We start from the raw sequence: 22,719 nt of genomic DNA, 5'->3' as shown, positions 1-22,719 counted from the left end.
CTTCAAGAAGCTGGTTTGCAATGATATAGTATTCAAATAAAGTGCAAACAAAATGGCACGATGGGTTAGGTGATCTTGTGTTCTAATCTTGGTACACTGTGGCATGAGCTCCAGGTCTGTCTAGTTACTGTCGATACCTAGAGCCTAGATACCTTAATAGAACATCTATTTAGCATGGCCTAGAATCTAGAAGCACAGAAAAATCCCATTTTTAGTATGCCTAATGTCCCACTAAGGTTTGAACTTGGATATTACCGTTTAATAATCTAGTTGATAGCTTTCTAAATCGTACCTTGAAGGCATTTGATTTATTTTTTTTTCCCCGCACTTTCTCTTTTCCACAGAGCAATAGCTTACTGAATGGACTTGCCCGAGTCCTCTAACACCAGCCTTCTTTTATGTTTCCTGGTTGTGATCCAAAGGCTTTTTTTAGCTTGTAGTTCCAGCATGGCTTCCTTTACTTGGGTACAGGATATGACATCATGCTTCTGGTTTCCTTTTATTCATGAAACAGTGTGCAGATAACTGTGACAACTCTTTCCCTGTGGTTATGAATACAGGACAAACAGGCTCTTCAGAAGTTGTTTACAACAAAAGCAGTAACAGTGTAGCTAGACACAATGTTCTGTGTTTTTTGCGTCTTGAACATGTTCCCCAAACTACAGTACATACAAAATCTCAAGTGAGAAGGGAATTAGCAGGTCACTTTTACCTGCAAACAGATAATGTGCAAGATAATCATTCTCTTTTATACAGGTAAGTGGTGCCTAAGTGTATAGGTGTGAGAGTGGTACTGATTTTGAAATGTTTTAAGTCAAGTCTCAAGCGATAGTACATTTTATTTAAAATTATTTTTGTTGTTTTCTAAAAGTTTATATGCCTGCAGTAGGCTTAATTACATTTTATTGTGCTGCAGAATTTTAGCAATTTCAGTTTGTTATATGTGACCCACATTTGGCTGAAAAAACTCTTAAAAGCTCTAGGCCAATAAACATTTTCTAAGAAAAGTTTTTCATGGGTATGGACTGTTTTCCAAGAAGTGCAGTTTTAATCAAAGCATTTTGGAAACATGAACAGCTGAGTTGCTCTCATCGTTTTTGCCTCGCTCTTTTGAAATGCAGCTCTTATTACGTCAGTCATGGTTATGTCGTGGATGACGGATTCTAAGGGTGCGCAGAACCCTTGAGCAATTTTCTTATTTTTCTGTCAAAATGTTTTTTTCATTCCACCAGGAAAGAGATGGTAACGCTAGTAGCAGAACTACCTTGCTTTCCTACTGTTCAGTGCAACAAACACAAGGTGATTTGTAGTGTATAACAAGACCACCTAATCACTGCTGCTACAGCCTAGATTCTGGCTCAACTACGTTCCAAACAGCGTCCGATCACGTTCATTTTCACCTATTGGAAAGCCTGTACACGTGGCAATTCAATGAAATGTCACAAGAAAAAAAAAACCCGAATGTGAAGCCATCTTTACCCAGATGATCTAACTGGGGACAGTGGCAGCATGTTTGGGGACAACACTGAGTCCACTGAGGTGTTAAATGTGCTTTAAAAACAGAACAGAAAGAAATGTGGAGATCAAGAGAGGGCAGAGAGCTTCTAGCATTTGGTTCGAGCTGAGATCCAGTTTGTTAAAGAGCAGTTCTAACTGTATCTCTTATCTGGCAACTGTAGCTAAAAAGAACAGGTAGAAGTAGGTCCAACTCAGGTCCCATTATCTATCCTTTACCCTATGAAACTCTGTTTCCAGTCAGCTTGCTGTTTCTAACGAGTTCACAAGTCCATGATGTACAGTATGAGGCAGACATTTGTAAATCATTCCAGAATAGGTTCCAGTGACTGTGATAGCAAACAAATGGTCAGAAAACAGGATTTTGCCTGTTTTTTTTGTGGCTTGGGGGAGGAGAGATCTTTTAAGGAATCTCTCGTGAACATGAATACGATTTTAAAAAACACAAATAGGCAGCTTATTTTCAATATTGCCAGATAAATACCTAGAGATACACAATCCAATTTGTGTGATGACCTTTTAATCAAACACTTTCATGTAGAAGAATTCATTCAGGACACACGGTAAAAAAAATCTGGTCATGTGATTTCTGTGCTGATATAGGTTCAGAGTGCAAAATGTCTGAACTTTTAGATAGTTCAGTGCCTTAAAGTCTGAGGCAGCTTAAATAAATCCATATGTAGTGTGAATGTATATTCCAGCCATATCTGGTTGGGCTCAGTTCTCAGATTTCCTAGTTACTGTTGAAACATCTTTTTCTTGTGCTAGTTCATCTTCTGAAGTTAAAATATACTTTATGGAATTTTTTGTTTCCCATTTCTCATAAAGCTTACAAGACTATAAGCTAGCTAGGCTACAATTTGGAATTTTGTATTCAACCTTTGCTCAGATATTCTCAGCTTTGAGGTACTCAGAAAGTGCACTGAAAAAAACTTTCATGAAAACCCCCTCAAATCTTGAGGACAGAAAAACAAAATGCAGATTCCTGTCTTTTCTGTTAATAATCAGTCATGTTGATTGTCTCTGTTGTTCTACTCGTACTGGTATTATTTTTGCACTTCACGTTCCCGTGCATAGGTGGTCACAACTACACCAAAATAACCCAATGGCCTCTCTTTCTGTCCCCTGCTCCCGCCTCTCACTCCTCCCTCCCAACCTTTGTTCTCCCGCTACTTTACCTTTGCCTACTGCCCTGTCTCTCTCACACCTGAAGAAGGCTCCACGGCCGAAACGTTGTGTTCTCTTTCTTCTTTTTTTCAGCATGGAATAAACCTATTACTTGTTCCTTTACAGCCTACGCATGCTGATGCAGCTACCCACCTGAAATGTTACATACATGCGGCTTTAGTCCTGGAGGGCCCAACCTAGGTTTTTCTGGGTCTTAATTCAACAACTTAAGTTCTTTGAACCTTGTTAATTGATCTGGGAGAGCCAATAATCATCTCTGTCAAGTAAAGACTGAAAGAGGAACGAAAGCCTGCAAACACCTTTTAGCGTCAACCTAAAAAGAAAGCATAAGAAGAAAAGTTAATAAAAATATGAACATCGGCGTACCTGATACACTAAATTTTTCATCTATTTAAATGAAAGGGTTTAAGGGTTGTGGGAGTATGGAACTCTGCAAGATTTTCTGCTCAATGAGTTACTAACTACCAAATGGATGAGATGGGGCCTCCTTTTGTCTGCAACCTTTCTGTTCTTAAATTTATATTTGTGTTTTGAGGGGAAAAAAATGAAGGAGGTGTCTGAGATGAGTATACCTTCTCACTTTAGCCGCATTCATGGTTTGCCCTGGCTCATCACCACACAACTGTCTGAAACCTAGAGTGTCCTGTCATTATTCCTCATGTGCTGACTTTATGTGGTCTGTAGAAGCAGATTTCAGATGTTCACAATAGTATGTCTGGAATGAAGACAGTGCTTTGCGGTTTTGTACCTAGGTTTCAATAATGGACGAAACGTTATGCAATATTATTGTTTCTTGATGACAAGATAAAAACTTTTTTTCATTTAAAAAAAAACACGAGACCAAAGACAAGAACAAACTGTTTCATTATTTTAATGAAGCAATAAAACTCTTAAAAGTACTAAAGCAAATGTTTTTCCTAATCGACAATAAGGCACATTTCGGAATGCCATTTAATGGACAGTGAACAGAGTTTACATTCTTTCCTCGTTCCCAGTTAAACTTTTTTCCAGCCTCCCTCTGTGTTTTGTCCATTTCCAATTTAGCATTAGTTTGTTTAAAAACTCAAGTTAGAAAAACCAAGTAAACACTGATAGCTAATATACCATGAAGCAGTGTACATTTATATACTGTACCTTACTTTCGGTACACACTGAAAGTCAGTATGATAGAATATGAGCTGGTGTAAACTAGTATACAATGTAGTTCAATGAAGCATACTATAAGTAGTTTGGTGTACCCTAAGGTAACATACAAAATTTTGCAGACCATCTTATACACTCTAAATGCATTAAATATGTAGACAAGAAAAATATTTTCCCCAAACAATTTTAAAACATCATGCACATGCAAATTTTAACAGAATTGTATGTCTCACATGTTTGCTCTACAGAAAAGCAATTCTACACTATGCACAAAAATTCAATATTAGTTCTTTAACAATACTGCTTTAGTAGACTTTGTATACTAGAACTCACAGTTTCTTGTGCTTGAATACAGTGGTGAGTGTCTGTAACATAAAATATTGTTTCATTACTGAAAGCACACATAATTATTGCCTTTTCTTCAGCGGTCTCTGTAACATATTTTCATTACATAAACATCAGTACTTCTCTTAACTAATAAAATTTTATAACATTTTAATACTGCTCTTTAAAATGATAAGGTAATTTCCAAAATACACATATATCAGCTCCAATAAGTATTTTAATATTAGTTTAAGCACTTGAATAATATGATTGGTTAATTAATATTGATAATATTTTCATCCACAAAAAATGGCTTTTAAGAGAGCAAGGGTATTTAAGAATTATGTACCAACCTTGATATAATAATCTATGTAGACATCAATATTTCCTTCTAGTGTAGTTTTCTTGCATACTTTATACAGAAATAAAAGCATTGTAATAAAAAAATCCTTCCATAAATATTTTCTGCAGGATATACCCTCAGATTGTAAAACATTTAAGAAAAACTCCCAGCTTTGTCTTCCAATAAACGGCCCTTTTTAAACAAAAAAAGCTCGGACATTGCAAATAACAATTCAAAACAATGAACAGTCTTTTAAAAAAGATGGCCTTCGAATATATACAGAAAAAAGTCATTGCAAAGATCTCGGTTAGGGAAAGAGCTTTTTATCATTTGCAATTGTTCTAAAATTTTAACATCTAGAAAGGTTTCCAAAATACACACATTGTACATATAAAAAAATCTCCATACTCAAAAGGAACTGTAAAAGTCAAGTATATGTATCTCAAGACGAATACGTCTACAAGCATTTAACTATTTCATGAATGGGTGTGCATTCCAATACATCTATCTAGTCAGCTCTGTAGTACTGACCCTCTTTGAAACTTGTACAGATCACAGTAGATTTATGTAGGCACTTCTCTCCCAAACAAAATGGTTTACGCTTGTGACTTGAAACCATCACATTTAACAGTTGCTTCAGACGGTCAAACATTTTCGCATTTCAGATCAGTCAGAGCGATCCTGAGTCCTGTTGTTTTATGTGAGTGTTTGGTGTAGCCAACTTTCAGCCAAAGCCAGTGAATACAGTGGAATGATACTAGCTTTATTCTTCCTCAAATGTAAAACATAAGAGCAGGAACCACCTTTGAAGATTTCTGCTATGCCTTTAAGTTTTATGTATTTTGAATTCCAAAATCTCAGGCCCCTAAAACCTTTCAGTTGAGGGTATTAAACCTGCCAAAGGTATAGCCACTGTATATACGTGTGGACAGAAACCTAGAATTGATAATAAAATGCCAAAGACCAAAAACAACAATGAATAACTGGCAAGAATAAGTCCTGCAATTAAATACAAAAAGTAAAGGCTTTATTTTTGGGATTAAATATGCTTCAGCACTTTGCATTGAAATAGTTTTCTGCTGATCCCAAGTGCACTGAGAAAGAAGCTGGGAGTCAGATGTAAAACTGTATACCTACGCTAAAATCAACTAATTTCATATTGAATTATGTTATATACTCTAGAATTTTAACTTGCTGTCAGTTATTGTTATTGGTTCCTGAACTGTTGACATGTTCCTCTTCATTAAGAGCGATTTAATCATATGATACTTAGCATGCATGCTCATTCCGTATCTGGAGTTTTCGAGGTGTCCAAGAAATTGTTCGAAAGAGTAGATAATCCTTTTTTTCCCCAGCTGCAAAAACTCTCCATAGCAGCCAAATAAACTTTATAGAAAATGAGCCTCTCACATCTCAGTATTTTACCAGTCCTGCCCTATCCCTTGGTAGCAATAGCATTAATGTTCAATGCTGTCATAGGTTTTAGCCTCTCCTGCCATCTTGAATCCATTATCTCATCAGCTGTGAATCGCCAAGTGTTCACACTGGCGACATGCAAATAAATCTTAACACTACGCATGCACAGTATTATTTCACACTGCCCTGGTGTCCAGAGAATTACTGAAGGCACACAGACAACAAACTGCCATGAACTTTATGAAATCTACCTGGAAACAATGATCTTCGAAGTCTGTGACAGAGCTGAGCAGAAACATGCCAACTGAACACCCTTGAATCATACAGTGGGGAAAGGCATTCAAATTAAAGTTTTTAACTCTGTATTTATTGTTCTTATATCAAATACACTATATATACCACAGGGTAAAGCAAAGCTTCTAAGCACAGAGAGCAGGTTTCTGGAGCACTGACTACAAGCCTGAGCCGACCTTTGACCTGTTGGCTTGGTTCTCAAACAAACCAGTTTCCAAAACCAAAATGAACAGGCACATTAACCTGGCGTTTCCCACCATTTTCAGAGTCCCTCTTTCAAATAACATTTCATAGGTGTCTCCATGGCAACAGGTCTGATTGTTTTTGCCAGTCGGAAATTTTTGTTCATGCTTTCAAACCAACTGACAGAACAGAGGAAAACACTTTCCAGTTTACCACTAAAGCGCTTGAGTGGCAAATGTAGTCCCATCCTCACACATAATTTCACATATATAAGCTTCACAGCTCCAAGGGGTTACACTGTAACTGTATTACTTCCCACTTTCTATAGCAAGTCCTGATTAGTAGCACTGAAGATCTGTTGCATAAGAATTCCAGGCTGAGCAGTCCTTCATTTTCATTTGCATTTAACAAAGGATTTCTGCCTAACATGTTCCAGAAATGAAAGTGTCTTCAATGTGCTATATTAAAAAGATAACATCTTTTAAGCAATTTGCTAAAGAAATTACACTAAGTTTTAAGCATTTCAAGTTTAGTCTCCAAAGGTACACATTCTAAAACAGAATACAAAGTACAGTTAGAGTACAATGCCCTACCAAAATACTTTGGGATTAAAAAGAACCATTTTCTTCTACAACAGTAGGACTGAATCCCTGCATCAGTTTTGAGCTAGATGTACCAAATAGCTTCCCCTCATTTGTAACCTTACATTCTTGTGTAACAGAATAACATTTACTGATATTATTTTTCCTGTAATTAGTCTAAATTAGAAGCGTTAAGTGGTGTTCTGTGAACCCATTCCACACCTAACATAATTTAATTTAAAAATAAACTTTTTAAAAAAATCTTCAATGAGTTAGGACCACCTTGTTAATTCCTACATTTCAAAACCCTCAAACACTACCTAAGGGGCTTGTGTCTGGTGCTGTAATTTCCTGAAATGAAAAGACAATGGCCTTAAAAAGTCCTCTACTAAACCGCTTTGTTGTGTCATGTTATGTTATTCTGTAAATGTGAATGGTGAAACAGCTACAAAATGACAACTCTGCTGTGCTCCACTGTGAGCTATCCCAGACTCTTTCTGAAAGTAACAGACATCTTGGTTCATAGCATGCTCTATGAAAGGGATCACTTTAAATCAACAGGCACATTCACAGAATATTAATCTCAGCTAAGCCCCTGGAAGCCTTTACAAAGGTGTTGCAAGCAGAGAGGTCAATGTTGAGGTGTGTGACCTTCCTTCTTACTGTTCGCAAGTCTATAATATAGTAATACTTTTTTAAAAATTTGACCCCAGCTCCAGTTCATCCCCATCATCAGCACCCTAAAATTCTTTCCTAATGAAACTTTCTCACATCATTTTAGCACAAACGTTCCAGTCTTTTTCAATTCAGTGTAAAACACCTAATTTCAATGTCACACTTCTCGACAGATACGAGAAGAGTTCACAAGATTCAGAGTTCCCCCACCATTTCGACAGGAATTCTCTTTTCTAAATGAAACATTGGAAATGAAATTACATTCCCCATTAACTCTAACAGCTGTCCTAAATCTAATGTTATTCATGTCAAATTATCCTTAATTGATGGCTGAGTGAAACCGAGCGTGAAAGCTCTCTAACAATAGGCCATTTTCAAGGAAATGCCGTCTTGGAACTTGTATTCTCAGCCAATCAGTAAATGTTTTTTTCTTTTAAAAATCGTGTTACTAAAGCCTCAGTACTGCCAAGTGTATTTAACAGCTTTTTACAGTTTATATTTCTTCTCATCATCACTGCTCCCCCTCCTTTAAAAACTTCTAAAAAGCTGACAACATGAAAACAAAATTGTAAAATTCTTGTAACATCTGCAGCTGAACATTTAGCAATAAACCATTGAGGACTGGGTGTAAGAATTGACATGCCTGTTGCTACTACTCCAGCAGCACAGGAAACCTGAGAGTGAACTCCACAGTGAAAGTGCTGTATTAAAGCACTGTGCACAACCTCCCCTTCCTCGACTTAATATCGGCCACTTGAATTACAGGTTAGATGCCACCTTTTGGGAAAAGCAGAACTTGCTTTATGAAAGGAAAGCTTAATTCTCAGTTCTGAATCCGGTCTTCGGATTCACTGAGACTTACTTTGAAATAATTCATCACTGCTCTTAATGAAGCTGGATACAGTCTTAAGAAGCTGCAGCTCACCAATCAAAGCGTAGGTTAAACACCATGAGAAACTTTGATGGTCATATTGGTCATACAGAATCCAACCGATTCAAGCTAGGTTCAATGCGAGATTCCTCAAATTTGAATTTATTTATTAATTTAATATAATTATATCAGATGTATTAATTGTTGGAAACATGGTGGTTCTGGTGATTACTACACAGTGAGCTTTAACATGGGGACATGGCTCATCAGGATAGCCACTTCATCCTAAAACTGCACGTTTTTAAGATGTCCGAAGTTTGAAGAGAACAACCCATTGCATCTTAGAGTGTCAAGTACAAGCTGAATCGCATATATATTGAAAAGATAACTGAAAACAGGTGGCTAACTCAGGTGCTCCTCACATTCCACATGATGCTACAGTCAAGTGGATGAAGTCTCAGGTGGCTGTGAGATGTGAAGGTACCACGCCTGGAAGAAACGCCCAAGTAAAAGCACCTCGCAGGCAGCTGAAAGTTCATTTGCTAAGCCTATTAAGCGGCAGTTGAAGGTAACAAGTTACATCTTTTTGTAAAACCCAGATAACACATTGAGATTTAAAGCCACGCTATAAAACAATCTACAGTAGTTTCTACAGACAGGGAAGCACGGCTGCTACCAGGATCTGTGTGTATATCCCAGCTAAAAACAATACAATTGCACAGTGAACAAAACATTAGATATAATCTACAACAAAAACATGCAACTCTCCAGTAATAAATACCTAGGCAGCATAAAAATCTGGGACACATCCTCCATAATCCCTCACTTAATTCACAGTTGATTGGATTTTGATGTGCTGTTGACCCAATGAACAGTAAAGCCTAATTAAATTAATAAAAAAGTAATAATACTAACCAGCACATCAAAATATTTCACTTGGCAGGGAAAAAAAAAACACATGGAACAAACCATTCTGTAAACAAATAAGCAACAGACACCACTATGAGGTAATCCATTGTGTCTGGCATGGGTAGCAATACTGTCTAGGTCATTGATGCTATAAACACTTTCATTTATACAGATACACAGGTAAATGTGTTACGTTGTATTGATATTTTTAAGGCCTATTAGCAGTGAAAATATATACATACTTAATTTGGCACATTTCACTTCATAAAGAGCACTTTGTCAGTGAGCTAGCAGAGGACAGGATCAGACAGCGTGCGGCGGGAGACCGTCCTGTCCACAGTTTACTGGACACGGCGGCAGTAGTAGCCCAGGACTTTGCACTTTTCACACAGGTGCTGGGGGTGCTCCTTGCTCTGGTCCGAGACGTCCAAGCCATCCGGTTTCTCCAGGGGTCGCTGGATACATGAACAAAGAGCAGGAAGTCAGTACTCTAGAGCCCCTGTCATGGCCGACTCCAGCTGGGTCCACACACTCCTCTACAGAGCAGGCTTGGTCCACACACTCCTCTACAGAGCAGGCTTGGTCCACACACTACAGAGTAGCTGGGTCCACACACTCCTCTACTGAGCAGACTTGGTCCAGACTCTACAGAACAGGGCACCACTGCTCTAGAACCCCTGTCATGGCCTGCAGCTGGGTCCAGGCAGCCCTCTACAGAGGTTAATTGACATCAGTACTACAACAGCACGCACTGATTTTACATTCACTGAGGGTGCAAGGTACTATTCGGTCACTATAGTTGCTTAGGTATTGGCGTTCTGAACTTGCAGATCCACAGATATTTCCTATTTTATTAAGTGTAATAAACCACATTTTTCTGACAAGCTATCAAACCTCTCTCACCCTTGTAAGCAGTGGTTAAGATTTTCTAATGAAATAATTTGTTGGTTAACATTTACAAATGTGCCAATATTTTAGATGCACACTTGTAATACTTGATATATTTGATATGTTTGCTATTCCACATATTTTTACAAAATGCACAGAAAACTGTATTTTTTAACTGCAAAAACTGTTATTGCAAAAGACACTTTGAAAATATTATTAGGATTTATTTTTAACCTCTAAAATGCCTCTGCAGAGCAGCATTTGCTAAAAATCAATCACTTGCTTAAACCTCATTCTAATGCCACACAGATCTCCAATATTACATTTCCAGCTGCATTTGACATAATTCCTAGACACAGATCGTATCTTTTAGTTCATAGCTCTTGTAAATAAACCACTTCAATCGCTAACCAACTCCAAAGACCTTCAGTGAGGGCAGCAACAGGTAACATTTTCTGAAATCTAGATTTTCCTTGCTCTTTTATACTCTGCTACTTGCTAATAAAAAGAGTGTGCATTGGGAGATTTTTACTTTTACTTGCTGTGATTAAAGTGAAAGCGTACACTGTCATGTCTCTTGATATAAACCAGCTTGAAAAGCGGGGAAAAAAACTGCACTGGGAGTTATTTTCTTGGAAATGATGCAAAGAATACTGGGAATACCTTTCAGTGCCAGCAACTGTTTGGATGAATATCATAAACAATACCTCTGCAATCATTTGTTTCCTGCTCTGCACTGGTGGAGCTCGTTTTTTATCCAGCAACTACCAGGCCCAAGAAATGTTTTTATTTCCAGAATGTCTAAGATGTTCTTCGCAAACCAGGTTACTGAGGGACAGCTGGAACAGACAAGGCAGCGCTTGCCTGGACAGAGTTTGCTCAAGGCCGCAGTGTCGAGTCTATGGAGAATAATATAATTTGGAAAACAAACAATTGCTCAAAAATGTTGAAGGTTTTATTTTAACCAGTGGTAAGTATTTTTATTGCAGATATGTTTATTCTGCCCTGTATTATGAAGGATATACTTTCTTTCTAGGATTCCAGCAAAAGTTCTAGTATACCTCCTGACACCAGGAATTGTGACTCCACTACTTTCCACGGGGAATAAGAGAGAAATACATTTGTTTATAGCGACAGGGTCTGTTCCCCACATTAAGCTCCAGCCTCTCATCTTACAGTCTTACAGTTAAATACTTTTTTCCCCCAAGCAAGCTATCAGCTAACAGACCTCGACTGTCTTGGGAGCTTTACCGAGGCCCACTATATCATTAAATGGTACACAAGCCAATCGTACAGCTTGAATGGACTCCTCTCGTTTGTAAGGGAAAGTAGGAAATATCTTCTTACTTTGACTGCTTAAGGCATTACACGCTTTCAGATTTCAGGAGAATCTTGCAATGGCATTCAGTAGGAGGAAATATTTTGGATTTTCTTTTCAAATCCGCAGTACCCACTAAATAGAAACTGCTACCTGCTGAAATTGCTGCTTTTAGAAACAACAGGTATGTAATGCAAAACCTGAAAAATGAAAATATTAAGTCACAGTCATGGCAATTCCTTTGCCTAATTTAAAGATCTGGAGAACCAGGTGCACAGATCTTGAAGTGTTTCTTCCTCCTCTGGCACTCTTGACAAGCGATTACAGTTTAAGAAGAAAGGTCTGCAGCAACAACTGCTTGAAGTACGGTACCTGTCTGCAGCTCTGGCATCACGATCTCCTAAAGTAAAGGACGTCCTCACTCAGGTATTTCTGCACATGTATTGCAGAGAAAATGAAACCCTAACAACTGGACCACTGATTTGGCTTGTAAAGTCATCCTTTAAAAGTATTTCACCTAGCTGGTTAAGTTACAAAGGCATAACCTCCAAACAGCTTTCGCTCCTCAAATTATTGAAATCAGTTTTATCTCCATTAAGAAAAGCAAGAGACTATCCACCTGAAGACTTTTTAAAACCCGTGTGAAATGGACGTTCATATAAACCGCACCCCAGTTTACAGGTTTATTACCTCTGTAATGTTGATTAGAAAGAAAAACTAGAAAATGAAACCCATTTGCCCTCAGTCTGGAATGTCAGGATGCCGGGTAATTTCCTTCATTGTTTTTTTACTTTCTTATGGGAAACAGAAAATGATGTGTCACTGTATCTTTGTGTATGGAGGGGTGATAGATACACAGAAAAAAAATACATCTTATGAAACAGACACCACTACGTCCACAGACTAATTGTCTTACAGGATTAAAGTGAAGTGCAAAAAGGCCTTTAAATATCAAAAAGAAGGTCTCAGACACTAGGTGTGGGGTTTCAGCATTCTTTCAATTACGGAGTAGATGAAAAAGGTCACGTGGGTGACTCTTTTTGCCACCTGTTCTCAATCAACATACACCCTGCCAGACAAAAGGCCAGGACTGACAAGACTGTATACCTCCTACGTAAGAACATATGAAAAGCATGGAATAGGAAAGAGCTTTTAAATGGGCATAAGGGCCAGAGTGAAAGAGTGCTCTGTTCATCTAAACAGGCAAATGACTGTAGCTGGCAGGATCTGCCTCCTGAGCTCATTTACGCAGACATTTTTACTTAGTATTTTACCTATTTCATACTGTCAGATTTTTATTGTGTGCAAGAAACTAGGAACAAATAATGCCATGATGTTATGGAACAATGGTTTAAATCAATTGATGTTTTAGTTTGAAAGTGGTCTATGATGCAAATGCTGTGTTTTAGAAAAAATGCTAAACAAAGCAGATTTCAGCAGATGCTTGTTCTTGCTAGATAAATGCCTATAAAACATCACTGGTGGCTTGGAATTGTAAAGCTCATAAGTTAATGTGACCTCAATGTCAGATTCATTTCACAACTCAAATCAGAATGCCCAATGATATATGTGATGTGGCTGACTGGTGTTTGGCATGAACAGGGGTGCCAGATCTTATTTTCTATTCTTGAGCCCGTGAAAGCCAAGAACTATTAGGAATTCGGTATTAGGAATTTTCAGAACCTATAGATTGTTTTCAGTCTGTGGGCTTTCAGTCCATTTGGCACTGTCCTTTGAGGAAGGGCCTGTGAGGCAGAGGTTCTAGAACCAAGATCTAGATCACTTTCTTCACTACCATTGGCAGTCACTGATTTTAGTCTCATGGGCTCAAGTTTGTTAGAATCTATGCTGGAAATGCAAAACCCATTTCACTTTCAACCCAGCTGAGTAAAGGTGAAACGTGGTCCTCTGAGCCTGCAAAACCTTGATAACAGGACCATGGATATTGCTTTTCAAGTTTCCTTTTTAAAGGTTTTACTTATCCAGCAGAAATGTTAGAAACCCCCAACAGTATGAAATTTTCTCTCCACAAAGGTCTCCGGGGTTGAAAGCAGTTTGCTCATTAAGAATAGCAAGAGACCCCATCCAGATTGAAATCATTTTGAAAACCAAATCTGCTATGCCACATGTTCTGAAACCTTGAAAATAATTTGAATTCACTCTAATTAGTGATACCTTTGCAAATGAGTTTGCTTAGACTGTTTCAACAGAATAAAAATCCAGAACTTCAGCTTTCTGCTGGACATAATTGCAAACAGATGAACAACAAATACATTTTTTGTAAACATGGCTATCTGGGAGAGAACTGGGCCTCTATTCAGTAACATCAATAACTTGAAGTGATTAGTGATGTCAAACTAACTGGAGTTTTTTTTTAATAACCACCACCCTCTTGCAACAGTGTTGTTCTTTAAAATTCTAAAAATCAATTTTGAAACGCAGCCAGATTATTGTAAAGGAAAGCACTGTTTATTTTGGCCCATTTCTCTGAGTTTGAAGTGTGTAATTTCAGAGTAATTTAAACCATTGTTGTAAGCTAAGCAACACTGAGTAGTTCAGTGCACAAACTACACATAAAAAGTAAGAAAACACCACAAATGGGACCAATCTTTCTCTGGATTTAATTACGACTAGAAAAAAAAGTAGTTACTGCTTTTTCCAAGAATCATTGAACATTACTACTTCTCCAAAATGTTCTCTTTTTTCCAGGCGCCTCACAACTATATGATGCCATTTGGATTTTCAAAGGTTTAAATAAAAACTGACCTTTATGCCTTTTGAAGTACCTCTAATGCTGTAAGCAATTTTACCCCAAAAAAATTACTCAGTCAGCAAAATTGCAGATTGGCATTAATGAAATGGATCCTCAACACCACACACACCATGATGTGACCCCTCCCATTCAGCCCAGCACCCCACTCTAAACACTCAATACTTTGTTTCATCACTGCCTTATTCTGTGGGAGGTAGCTTCCCTAATGGACTGACAAGGTAACAATAGCTGAATAGTGTTCTTCTTCAGACAATGCGGTTCATCTGAACAAAAGGTGTGCTCTGGGCAAAATTTACCTAACCAATATTCCTCAGGTACGACAGTCGCTGATCACTGCTGTTTTCAGTGGTACACAAGTATACTGCACGTGCCAGTGTTCAGCTGTAACCAGCCCCATAAACACATTCCTTGTCAAAGGAACATGCGATGTGGCATGCAGTGGCTATACTAGCGGTGCTGTGCTTCTTATGAAATACAGCAACAGCGGATTCAATTTCACTTTCAATCACAAATTCTTCCTGAAGGAATTTCAACCCCAGCACACTCCTTCAGGTGACTATGATCATTGATTTCAGGTTCAACTTTCAGCATCTGACAGCCACAATAATAGTAATTGGTTATTGGGGAATTTTACAAGAAAGGAATAATGTAGCAGCATTAAAGTAACAGCATAAACAATCTGTGTTTTACAGTAAATTTTCTTTGATGCTCCAAGAGGTGTGCTCAGCTGGTACCTGTTTGTGTGGGTAAACATTGATATGGCACTTGATGCATTCTTGGCCCATGTTGGCCCAGGAATTTCCACTCATCCACTTCCTCTTGCACTTGGGGCATTTGTACTCTCCAAAGCATCGCTTCTTCCCCTGGTACGGAGTCAGGCCTTCACCTTTGGGTCGAGCCTGAAAAAGACCACAGAACATCAACACTTCACTGAAGTACTTCACCAATTCTTTCACACAGCGTCAAGGCAGATTTACTGTGCACAAATACTCTCAAACCTTCTTCTGGCCTTTGGAATGAAACCTTACAGACCCTGCTGCTGAAGTCATGTTGCAGACATGTAGTGTGACTGCTGTATGGCTTTGCCAAAGGAAATTCCTATCACAGAGACCGTTTTAATGAGTTGTGTGTGATTCCAATGCAATTTCCTTCTCAAAATGAACTGCACAAATCTGACCAAGCATTGCTCAATCTTAAAGGATGCCATCACTAGTTCAGATTCTGAAAGAACATTTCTGTGCAATCATTACAACAATAAAAAAACAAGCTCACAAATATTGATCCAAATAAGTAATGCACACCCCCACAATGTTTCCTAAAAATGGTGTCCATGGGCTCTTTAGCTGTTGTAACAAAGAGGAAAATAAGTACCTTACCTAATGTATTAGCAGATACTACATCCGAATATAAAAGCCAACAAGCGTTTTGGTTAACTGGCCAAACACTGAAGACTTCAGTGACCTGGGCAGAGGAAAGAGTCATGGATTGTGGGGAATTTATTACAGGGCTCACGTCTCCTTTCATAATGGGCTACGTCTTGTTGATGACCACTGACTGGGAGATGCCTCACAGACTAATAAAGTATCTAGTTACTTCAAACTTTTATGCTTCTCTGGGCTGTAGTTTTACATTAGCAATTTTAATGGTTTTAAGCCTGGCCTGTCATAAAAGACATCATATCAATGAGTCCACAGAGCTTTCTAAATAAAAGCTTCATGCCAGAAGAGGTCTAGGAATAGAAAGTTCATATGTAATTCAATCTGTATATTACTGAGACCTAAATAAATTAGCTGCGTGTCCTTTCATCTTTCACAAGATGTGTTTAATACTTTTATTATCTTACATATTGAATTGTTTCATACTATTAATACAGCACAAGACAACAAGAGTCTCAAGAAGGAACTGTAATTTTTTCCTGCATGTTCCATTGTTGGGTATAATCTATGATGCTTCAAATGGAAGGCAGCATTTGTAGATTTAATACTGGACCAGTGGACTTCAAAAAGTGAAAAAAGGCAGTACACATTGTCCTAAGGACACAAACGAACAAAAGTACAAAATTCTTCTAAAAAGTACTGTTCCATGACTAAGTCTGATGTTCAGCCAAAGCAAACAAGACGAACAGTCTCGTGTCGCGTTTGATGGCACCAGCCTCAAGTTTGGAAAACAACTGCTATCATGCTCTGTACAAGAAAACAAACTCAGAGGTTTAAACTGAGTTTCAGATGAGTGGAGAAAAATTTACTGATGCATCAGCCTGACGCATCACTGTTTTATACAGACAAAGCTGGAACCACAAAATACAGAGAAGTACAGCATTCTAACAGGTTTTCCCAAATCTGGCCCGTCACTAAAATGGCAACATTAATGTGAACAAACCCGGGGATACCATTCGAGGTTCTTCTGCTGTGACTGACGAGAGCCAATAAAGCCATTCAAATCATTTTATGATTAATGTAAATGATTAAATACATTTGTTGGGAGTATTTCATACACACATCCTCAGCACTTATTTAAGACTGTGGGAGTAAAGCCTCTGTTCTTACAGAATCACAGGCTCATGTGGTTTCCATCGAGCTGCACGTTCCCCTCCTGTCCTTTATCGTAAATTACTCCGTGAGAAAAACCTGAGGATTAAGATGCTGCACGGTTAGCTTTGACTGAGCGCACTGTCACGTTTCAGGAAGTAAAAGAGCAGAATTTCAGTTTTTTTTAGCCATACGAGCCATGTCAAATTAAGTCTTGTGTGTCACAGTGTTCTCTCTGAAGCAGGCCTGTGCTCTTCTATTCAGCAGCAAGTAGGAAGTGGGCCCAGAACAATGTCCAGATACTGGGGAGCTGTAAATGGGTTCTCAAAGCAAGCCTGACGGGGAGGGTGGATGCAGTTGTTTAAGTTCACAAAGAGCTGCAGATCAGCATCACGAGTTATGACCAGACGTAAGAGGTTCTTGTTTGTTTGTTTTTGAGAAAACAGACAATGTAAGTTTTAGAGTGAAAAAGTGAAAAATCTTTGAGGCCTTTTCCATATCACTGTTGAAATCTCTATTCATGAGGGTAAATAAGATTGGAGAGACATTCTCTGAAAACATCTGGTGGACTTCTGATGACAAATCTTAAGGCATACTTTATAAAATCTTCGCTCTGGTTTGCCCCCTTGTCCCAGTGGTTGTGGCCAGTCAAACCACACTAAGGCAGAGAGTCATGAAAACAGAACAGCCAATATGTAGTAAAAAAAATATAGTAATTCATTTGAATTTAATTTAATTAAGAAGCTATATACAGTACTCTTCAGCAGCTCTTACAAAGTCAGACTTCGAAAAAAAAAAACATTCAAACTCTGTGTAACCCTGCAAAGTAATAATTATCAGCTGATGGAAAAATTAAAGCCCAATGATGTTTTTCAGTATATTAGGCTAACTACAAGTTCATGGCTACTACTATCTGAATAACATGAGAATATCCAAAACTGCAGTACCTCATAAAACACATTGGTTCAAACATTTTATTCAGCTAGTAATCATTGTAACAAAGTTTTCCTTTGTTACATGATCACTAGCTCAATAAAATCTCGTGCCCAAGTTGTTGTTTTTTTTAATTATACAAGATTGTTATCTGTAACCGAGTGTAAAATAGAAGATATTTAACATCCCAGCTTGTAATGGGACTGAGCACCAGTGGAGCGATGAAGAATTCTTCTCCCCGGTGTTTGATCACAGGCTAGTATATTGATCACGATACGCAACATCACTGGGAGCATCTCTGTTACAGGAACAACAAAGTGATGTACTGTGCCTTGCAAAAGTATTCATCCACCTTGGACTGAGACTTTTTGCCACTCAAATTATTTTTAATTAATTTAGTCAAATGTCTGAATTATTTTTTCCCACTTTGACATTATACAGTACTTTGTGTTGATGAGTGGCAAAAAGTCTCAGATAAATCCATCATGGTTTCATGCTGTAACACAATAAAATGTGAAATAGTCCAAAACTAATTTTGCAAGGCACTGTATATTTATGCCAGCACCCATATCACCCTGCAAATCACAACTGGCAACCCACTGAAACTAAGCAGGTGTGAGCTTGGCCAGTACCTGGATGGGAGACCTCCTGGGAAAAACTAAGGTTGCTGCTGGAAGGCACTGTATTATACTCCTTTACTCCTGGGACTGCTGTCTGAAGATGCACATGACATTCTATTTGCAACCATAAGTGCCTTCTTTTTGAATGCAGCACGAAATTGATATCTGACTGAATGGGTCTGTCATCAGCCTTGCTGCAAGTCACACTGTACCACATTAGATGTGTCAGGAGGAGGCCCCAGGCTGCACAGGGAGATATGAAAGCATGCCGGAAGGTTCTGCAGCCGCAGGCCACCGGCGCCACTTGGTTTAAGTGGGAAATGGATTTGTCAAAATTCAGATTCAGTCAGAGGCCTGCTTGCCTTGTGGTGTTATTTTACAGAAACTGAAATGGCCCTACTTGACACTAAAGGGCAAAATCCAAACGGGGACTTCAAAATTAGCCAAGTGTTTAGATATTTACTAGGGAACACATTGGGCACCTTGAAGAGTTTGCATTTTGTGACATTATGGGACAGTAAGTGCAATAAACCCCACATGGCAGCCCACAAACCGGCAGTATCTTTAGAAGCCAGAAGCAGGTTTCTAAAACTCTTCTACTTGTGTGCATGGTCCTGAGACCCATTTCTAATCAGCTCCCTGGAACAAGCTCATAAGTCACATTTCAAATGTACCAAAGGTAAGTTTTTGTTCAGCACATCCTCATTACGTACAGCTACCCTTGACTGAGACAGACGGAGCGTGCCATCGCCCTTTGTTCTTCTAGTGGAAGAACTTCATCATCACTTCTCAAAATCACTTCTCAAAAGCCAGAGCAGACTCACATTCCCGAAGTAAGCCGTACACCAAACCTTGGAAATGTCACACAAACAAGTCTGTTGTTTTGTCAGTTGGAAGTGGAGCTGAAAAACATTACATCAGAATTCCAGTGCTCTGCCCTCCAATGCTGCTTGTGCAAAAGAGCTGAGTGTTGGAGTCTGAAGTGTGATGCTCACAAGTTCATGAACACTGATCTGTTTTACTGTCAACACACATCTGAAATGCAGCATTTCCAATGGACAACGGAATTCTCCTTTACAGCAGACTATTTTTTTAACTTAACCAGAATCATGAAAGACAATTAGAAGCCAAGGGAGACTGTCACTGGTCCAGGAGAGTCCAGCAGTAAGATAACCTAAAGCTGCTTTCTTGTAAACATGCTTCAGAACAAAAGGAGCTGTCAGATGGTACGACTCTACATGTGTATCTCCCGGATGAAATAACTTTCTGATCAGGGAGATAAAAGTCACTTTCATGGAAATCAGCGGTAATAGTCAGTTAGCCCAATACTTAGTCAAAAAGTCCTCATTTCCAACTGAAATGGTTTAATTCCAATAGAATCATACAGTACCCTAAATTGCTGCACATTCTCTCAATTTTGTTTCAGAAGATCCCATTTTAAAATCCAAGTCCAAGAAGATTTGCAATGCGTTTTTTGGGCCAAAATGCACCTTGATATAACTGGTACACAAGGTAAAACCATTAAAATGCGAAAGTCATTCAGCACCGTTTAGTCGTTTACTAGTTAAAAGAACTGCATGATAAATCTCGGAGCCGTAAATCTTCTTCTTGAAATGAAAAAAAAAAGTGATCACTGGATGCAAAACGAGCCCCCTCCCTCCAGCTGTGATCCCCAGGGAGAGCGAGGGAGGCCCAGGCTGAGCGAAGCTAGAAGCGGGCTGAGCCTCTCTTCTGCAGGACGAATACCTCGGCTACACAGTCATCACTCCCAGCTGGAGAGGGCCCTCCAATCAAGGCCATAAAAGACTGAGGGAAAGGAAATCAAAACCAGATGAACTCCGTTCTGATAGAACGCAAGAAAATACTGAATCCATCATAAAACACTCAGGCTGCTTTGAATTAAGTCTTTTTTTTAAGTGTGTCGGGGGGTGAGGGTGAAAAAATAACCACGCAAACCTGCGTGTGAATAATGCAGAGCGAATCCAAATCCAAACAAGCCCGCTGTAAGCGCGGATGTTCGGATAAAGCATTTCGGGAGAAAAGGGATCGGGAAGTTCCAGGGACGACGGCGCAGTCACTTGTCTCGAAATTCCAGGCCCTCGGTTATTACCACACTGAGGTTTGCCTGACGCTGAGACCGGAATGAAAATCCACAACATGGAAGCGGAAAATCAGCAGCAATGGCGAAAATGTCAAGCATCCGACTGTTTTACACGTCAGTATTCCAGGCCCAGAACTTCGGGATCTGGTTTGGCAATTGCAACACTTGTAGAAATATATGATAAACACTGTCCCTTTTCATCTAAACGGCCTTTGAGTGTCCCTAAGTTACCATCAGCATCAGTCATCCATTGGAACAGTCACAAAGCCTTTTTTCCTTGCAAAAGCAAAGCATGATGTCTGTATAGGAGATGTACTCAAAGTCAAAACTCAAGACTTCTTCCCCCACGTTGACAACATTCCCCGGGGGGGGGGTGTTGTCCAAATTACAGCAACATGGGCAAGGAGGCCCAAACCGTTGCCAGTCATCTCCCCTCTTCTCTACGGTCACAGAATCCCAGCTGCAAGCACCAGGCTGGCTGAGAGTCTTCTTCCTGTCAGAGGAAGGAGCTCTCGCACTGCGGTCCCAGCAAAACAAACACGCTCACACACAGGAGGTAAGAGGGCAGGAAAAACTTAACACTTCTGGTTGCAGATCAGGCAAAGTCAATGCAAAGGTAGCTGATGCAACACAAAAAAAACAAACACGCCGTCAAGAAGATACCTCATGAAGCCTGAACAACGCAGACTTTGAACAGAGGGTTTACTTGTTCACATGCACCAACGATACAGGAAGACTGGACAATGTACTGTGCTTTTTATGTTGCAAATTTAGGTTATAAGCACTGTAGTCACGAAGGAAAAACTACACTGCTCCACCTGTAGCTCATTTGAGCAGAGAAAAGATTTCGCTCATTATTCTGAACATTACATAACCCAGCCGTGACAGGGTGCAGATTGCCATAACAAAATCCAGGTCTGAGCTGCTGTGAAGACACAAGACGACCTCAAGCTGGAGTTAACTGATAGGAGTGGCGTGCCCTGTCTGTGCTGTGAAAAATTCCTAGAAGTTCTGCTTTTCCATTGTGGCACTGGGCTTCGGCCCAGACTGTACTTTACTGTACAAGCCCATCTTTCCTCTCTGGTGTTGAATTGTAGGTAAACCGTGTGCTTCAGCCATGGAATGAGAAAAAATGTGGCAGAAGTTTTGATTCTGCTTTTTACAGGGCAGCCTGCATTCCTTCTAGCCTGTGACATGTTTCTGAAGTGAGAACAGAAAAGGTAAGACCCTAGGACACTTTGCTTTGCTGCAGAACATACAAACAGCATGCTGCCTGTGACAAGTTTTCTTTTAAAGAGCCTATACTTCACATTTGTCATTGGTGCTACTTTTAAATGTTCTAGCATAGTGTTTTTTTAAAAAGAAATTAAGAATTGCTACAAAATATTGGCAGAGATTTGCACATAGCTACAAATGTGTTTAGTCTACAATGTATGACATGACATAAGACTGTCAAGTCAAAGTAAATTATCCTCAACAAAATAATGCATCTCAGCTTCAAGATTTATTTATTCTTTCCTCTTTTTAAAAATTAATTCTGTTCTTTTTATGGAAGCCTGATAGCGATTTGAAAATGTTAGGCTGCATAGTCAATATACTGTATAAGTGCATGATTTGCCAGAGCAATGGTTCCTTTTCCTTAAGAGGCTGAGGAAGAGCTGGCTTTCCTCTAGACCAAATCACAAGAATAACATGGCCACCCATCAGCTGTGTGCCTGTATCTTTAGAAAGAGCACTTTTTAATTGGTTATTTCCGCAGCAAGTTTGCTGAAGGCTGGTCCTGTGTGAGAATTTCAGTCAGGTGCTGAAAATAACTTCTTCTAATACATATGAATTCCAACCAGGCAGGCTAAATGAAGACAGTGTTCTGGGGTCCTCGGAGTCTTTCCCTAGTGCAGCTGTCTCTTTATGTGCCTGCGCATAAAAGAAGGCAGAAGAAACTGACAGGGGAAACAGGTGTGCGGTTTAAATGCAAAATCTGGCCCGTCACAATGCCTCTGTGTTTCCAAACAAAATCCTCTGAATAAGGGTGGCGAGACAGGCTGAAAAGCTTTACCAGTTACAGAAAAGAAAAACATTCAAGCTTAAAGAACAAGAAAAATTGATGTTGTAGACT

At 39.1% G+C, this 22,719-nt stretch overlaps 1 protein-coding gene across 1 annotated transcript in view; it reads right to left on the bottom strand.

The window, feature by feature from the left end:
- Positions 1 to 3,558: 3,558 nt before the first annotated feature.
- The window catches only part of zcchc24 (zinc finger, CCHC domain containing 24), a 53,616-nt gene continuing 34,455 nt past the window's right edge, over positions 3,559 to 22,719 (bottom strand). Inside the window, exons 3-4 of the mRNA XM_088917411.1 lie at positions 15,156 to 15,320; positions 3,559 to 9,897 (exon numbers count right to left, since the gene is read on the bottom strand). Coding sequence (XP_088773537.1) covers positions 9,784 to 9,897; positions 15,156 to 15,320 — 279 coding nt within the window. The 3' untranslated portion in view covers positions 3,559 to 9,783. The remainder of the gene's footprint in view (positions 9,898 to 15,155; positions 15,321 to 22,719) is intronic.

The sequence above is a fragment of the Atractosteus spatula genome, chromosome 5 (genome assembly GCF_055471065.1).
Source record: "Atractosteus spatula isolate fAtrSpa1 chromosome 5, fAtrSpa1.hap1, whole genome shotgun sequence".
In the NCBI taxonomy this organism is placed as follows: Eukaryota; Metazoa; Chordata; class Actinopteri; order Semionotiformes; family Lepisosteidae; genus Atractosteus; species Atractosteus spatula.
This window is presented reverse-complemented; position numbering and strand designations above follow the sequence as displayed.